The sequence below is a fragment of the Arachis ipaensis genome, chromosome B6 (assembly GCF_059453495.1).
Source record: "Arachis ipaensis isolate K30076 ecotype BB chromosome B6, ASM5945349v1, whole genome shotgun sequence".
NCBI lineage: Eukaryota > Viridiplantae > Streptophyta > Magnoliopsida > Fabales > Fabaceae > Arachis > Arachis ipaensis.
The window spans coordinates 73,883,822-73,889,079 of record NC_142441.1 but is presented as its reverse complement, the minus strand read 5'-3'; the positions used below and the strand labels follow the sequence as shown (position 1 = coordinate 73,889,079).

Genomic DNA, 5,258 nt, shown 5'->3' with positions numbered 1-5,258 from the left:
ATTGAGGATGATAATGAGGATAGGAATTCTAATTCTCATTCCTTGCCAAGACTTTTTTTTAGTTGTTAGCTTATTTCTTTTGTTATTTACATTTTTGATTCATCATCTCAAAAACCCAAAAATACTTTCTCATAACCAATAATATGTACAATTCCCTGTAATTCCTTAAGAGACGATCCAATGTTTAAATACTCTCGATTTTTATTGGGTTTGACTTAAGTGACAAACAAATTAAATTTTGATTAAGGATTATTTGTTGGTTTGGAACTATAGTTACAACCGAATTATTTTGTGAAAATTCATAACCGACGATTTCCCTCCACAACTGAACTATATAAACAAAAAAAAAAAAATACAATTAATGACACCAAAATTATATTGCTAGATTTTTTATTTTTATATTTTCTTATCACTATTGCAATCATTGTATAAATGCCAATATAAGTATATCACTAGATTTTTTGTTTTGATCTGTTTTTACTTTCTTCTCCGCGTCAACCAATATTTGTTGAGATAATAATTAGGTGATCCAATTTTGGGCCCTGAACACAACAGAACGAGTGAACAATTTTAATCAGATGCAGACATGCAGTAAACGATGTAGGCCAACGACAAAAACAAGGATGTTGCCCAACCATGTTGGTAGATCTAAGAGTTGTTGGGCTACACTATGCCCATTTAAGCTTTCCCATTTTCCAGAATCTCTGTAAATTTCATTATAAAAAATTCTCTGTAAATTTTAATTTAGTTGATCTACAGATATGAATTAATTTTTGCTAGCTGCCAATTCCAGAAAATCCTGCCACTGAATAAAATCAATGGAAGCATGAACATGGGTAATGTCTCAGCAAGGGGCCAACAATTCAGCAAAGTAGGTGAGGACAGTTAAACACTCAAACGGGCATTGATGGAGCTTGCATGGAGTTAAGGCAACCCAACGGGTACATGTGTCTATCTATGAAATTATTATGCAAAATCTGAAAGCCTAGGCCACTTTGTGGACCCTTTTCTTGGGCCCATAGATTGGACCTTTCTCTTCATTTGGGGTTAGAGTGGCCCATGATGTAGAAATCTAACCACACCTTCACATGCCACAACACCAAAGATTCATTGTAAAAATTCCCTATTATAGTCACATCCTCCATAGTACCTTGATGATAATTATATGTCACAATTCACGCTGTATGATTTTTCCCCTTAAATTTTGTATGCACGTTTGGCTTCTTTCGCAATCGTCTAATCCTAAACCGTCAGCTGTTTACGTCTTTTACATTCCATTATAAATTTTGTCTTTGAGATTATTATTAGCACACATAACTTCGTTTAATTATGCAACTTAATGAATTTTTTATTCATTTTAAAATCAAACAATAAGATGACTAAGAAAAGAATATGTAGCGTTAAATCTATTGTGATTGATGCCTAACCCCAAAACAGCAAAAGCCAACCTGAACAAGCTTCTTATTGTTTTTGGTTTATGATTACGATCTAAGAATGGAAAACAAGAAATATGAGTGAACATCTATTTTTATTTCTAACATTATTTCAAGTTAATGAGTTGAGTGGAGGAGTGGAAGAAGGATTTGGTGCTTAGAATAAGTGCTTTCTTTTAAATAATCTACTAATAATTTTTGATTAGGTGGGATCAGGTGCCATAATCAAAATTCCTCTGTTGATTCTTAAAAAAACGAAGAAGAAATATAAAATCAAATCAATCTGCATGTCATATCATACATATATCTCAGTGCAATAATAACCGCAAGTGATACACACACAAACCAAAAACACAAGTAGTAGTTGGTTTTGTTGTCATGCTTTCATTTCATAACATAATATCTATGTCCCAATAATAATATTGCCTCTGCATTTTTCTAAACACTAGAAACCACTCATCAACAACAACCACCACCACCATCACCTTATTGTTCTGCATCACAGTTTCGAGTCTCTTAATTTCTGTGCTCCAAAATCTAGTCCTAGTTTGCATGATGGCCTTTTGCTTATGTGGAACAAACTTTGATTGGATTAGAGTCCACACAGATCATTAAGTGAATTGAGAGCCATGTGTTTGAGTTTATGTCTCTGTGAGAAAAGTGATTGTGTTGGTTTTTCTCACCCTCAAAACAATCACATACTATTCACCACACCACCCATCTTTTCTATGATTCCTTTCTCCTTCTAACCAAAGATGCTTCTCTGAGACTCTTTATCTATTAAGAATCCTAACGCTTATTGCCCCAACTCAAAAAAGTTCCTTCTCTCCGCTCCTTCAATCCATCAAAAAGGGTACAAGAATTCTGAGTTCTTGTTTTTTGAAACATTGGTGTCTTTCAAACATGCATATAATGGCTCTTCACCATCCACACCGTTTATTACTAGACACAAGTTCAAGCTCTGGTGATGTAAATAGGACAAAAGATTCCTCCTTAGGCGACCCGAATTTCGACACCAACATGGTGATTATCTTGGCTGCTTTGCTCTGTGCACTCATATGTGCTTTGGGACTCAACTCAATAGTGCGTTGCGCTCTAAGATGTAGCCGAAGGTTGGCTTTCGAGACCCCGGACGAAGCAGCAGCGCGATTAGCGGTTAAAGGGCTGAAGAAGAGTGCTCTGCATCAGATTCCTATAGTTGTTTATGGTAATTCAGGTGCTACTAATAGTTGTATTAAAGCCACTGATTGTGCAATTTGCCTAGGGGAGTTTATGAATGGGGAAAAAGTTAGAGTGCTACCAAAATGTAACCATGGATTCCATGTTAAGTGTATAGATACATGGCTGCAATCACACTCCTCTTGCCCAACTTGTAGAAGGTGTTTGATTGAGCAACCAGCAACAAGTTCTGAAGTTGCAACTGTGGCTGTTGCTGTGGCTGCAGCTTCAGGAACAAGGAATAGTCATGCAGATAATAATGCTTCAGGAGGGTATCAACCTGATCATGTAGCTGTAGTTGTTGATGAGATTGGCTAGCTAGTTGAAAGTTGCTGCTTAACCTTCCACTTTGTTGGAATTCACTGATGGAGGGATGAGTAATTTGACTCATTCACATCTAGATCATGAGTGTTTGAATTTCATATTATGAATGGAGACATTGCTTTTGCTAATTTGAAAAGAAAAAAGGAGTTCATTAGAAAGAGGCAAGGGATGGAATAAATGAAGAGATAAGTATATTTTGCTTATGTATTTTTTTTTCAAACTTGAATTAGGATTTTAAGAACTTTTCATATTCTATTGTGTACTTGTATGATAGTGTGAAGAATTGAGGATATATAGAGGTAGATATTAGTGTAGAAAATTTAACTTGATTTCATATATGTTTGTGCATGTTTTCGGACATGATTGTAAATAGATTGAGAAGCAAGCAATGTGCAACTATTTGGGTTCTAAAATGGCATTTTATCTCCGGTAAATAAATATTGATGCTGAACTATGTTCAAACTCAGTTCAACTTTTACTTTAGTCCATAGTTCCTTATTCCTTATCCTTTGATAAGAGTTGTAGTGGATCTTAGGTGTAATCAAGGAATATTTAAATTGATATCATATATACTTGGTTCATGATCAACATTCGAATTGTAGAACTAATTCAATTTATATGACTGAGAATAAGAATGGCATGCGACTTGGCAATCTGTCTCAGAGTAGACACTAATGCTCCCTTTTCCCCCTCCATGTGGGTAGCATATTCTTCTCCAATAGAGAGAAATCTGCAAAGGTTGTGTGATATTATCAATGAAAGCTCTTAATTTGTTATGCCTACAAAGGAGATAAGTGTCATACAAAATACAAAGAATATTAAATATTGTATAATATATCCCAAGAGACATTAGTGTATATATTTACAAGTAAAACAAAATTGTATGTAACATTACCTAATATCATGTTTACCTTAAACTACGTCCTGAATAGCACCTCAGAAAGGCAGAGTGGGAAAATCTGATAACAACACTGAATGAGAAACTAGTCAATAAGCACAAAACACAAACGATAAGAACTCTAAAATCACTATCTTTACTCGTGGAAGAGATATATCCAGACTCTAGTCAATTATTATTATATTCAAAGTGTTCTGCATAGGTAGATGAAGGTCTAAGTTACTTTGATTCCAAACTTCAAAAGTAGAGAAATTACAAGGCATAAAGAGTAACAACATGCCAACACCCTTTAAAGTAGAGAACAAAATTTCGTTTAATGAATTGGGATTCCGAGTTTTGTCACGCCGGCACCATAGTGCTAATGAAATTTAATACATTATTTTTGTTCCTTTATAGTACCATTATCAATGAAACAAAACTTCAATCAGATTCTCTCCAATTTTTATCCACCATTTGGAAGTTGAAGGACTCGAGCATTTATACCAAATGCAAATTTTCATTTATCTTCTCCACAAGAGATTGTTGACAGGTGTGGCTAGAGCTAGATGCATATTGCATAGCATATATATATTGTTGTCAAGTCATAAGAAATAATGTAAAAATTGAATTTTATTTTATTTTATGAGTTTTGCTACGTGTACACTAAAATCAGCTACTAAAGTCAGTCATCAGTATAAAATATATATTAAAATATAAATACATATTGAAAATAAATTAAACCACACATGTATTTACACATAAATATATTAGTAGCTAATTTTAGTGACTAATTTTAGTGTACACATAATATTTTTGTAATGAGATCAGCTATAAATTGTGCTCAAATTATGATGATAGATTAACATAACATTGATGAAGGGAACCAATGTCATCATGGTCATGGACATAAGGGAGACTAATCAATAATCATAGTCATGCAGTGCTTGTCCTATTCCTGTTTGATTTGACGGGCAATTTGAGTACAAGAGCATATAGAACTCCAAGAAATCATGATTGTTTATGCTCATGGGTCATGGAATCTCAATCTCTTTGCTTCTTCTCCTATAATACCCCCTTTATGGGCTTCTTAGGCCCACATGTTGAAAATAGAAAAGGAAAATTTCATTCCATTTCCACCACTACCTTTGGATTTCAACCAAGTAATGAGAATTGTGGATATACTGTGAAGATTGAAATTGACATTACGTCAATGCTTTATTTTTCCCTTTTTTTTCTTAAAAAAAAAAAGGACCTCATAGACCATTGTCTCTTTTAACACCTGTTTGATGATGGGTGCATGGCTACTGATCCACGATACATCTTTTGTTTCATGCCTCCTCTTTTAAATTATTATTCCATTATTTGCATCTTGGTTTGAGTTGGGAAGTAGAAGACTATGCTAATTA

At 34.1% G+C, this 5,258-nt stretch overlaps 1 protein-coding gene across 1 annotated transcript; it reads left to right on the top strand.

Annotated features, from left to right (window-relative positions):
* The first annotated feature begins 1,471 nt into the window (after window positions 1-1,471).
* Window positions 1,472-3,388, top strand: LOC107624357 (RING-H2 finger protein ATL74). Its single transcript, XM_016326857.3, has one exon. It carries the CDS (start codon window positions 2,337-2,339, stop codon window positions 2,967-2,969), a length of 633 nt encoding a protein of 210 aa, XP_016182343.1. The 5' UTR covers window positions 1,472-2,336; the 3' UTR covers window positions 2,970-3,388.
* Window positions 3,389-5,258: the final 1,870 nt, after the last annotated feature.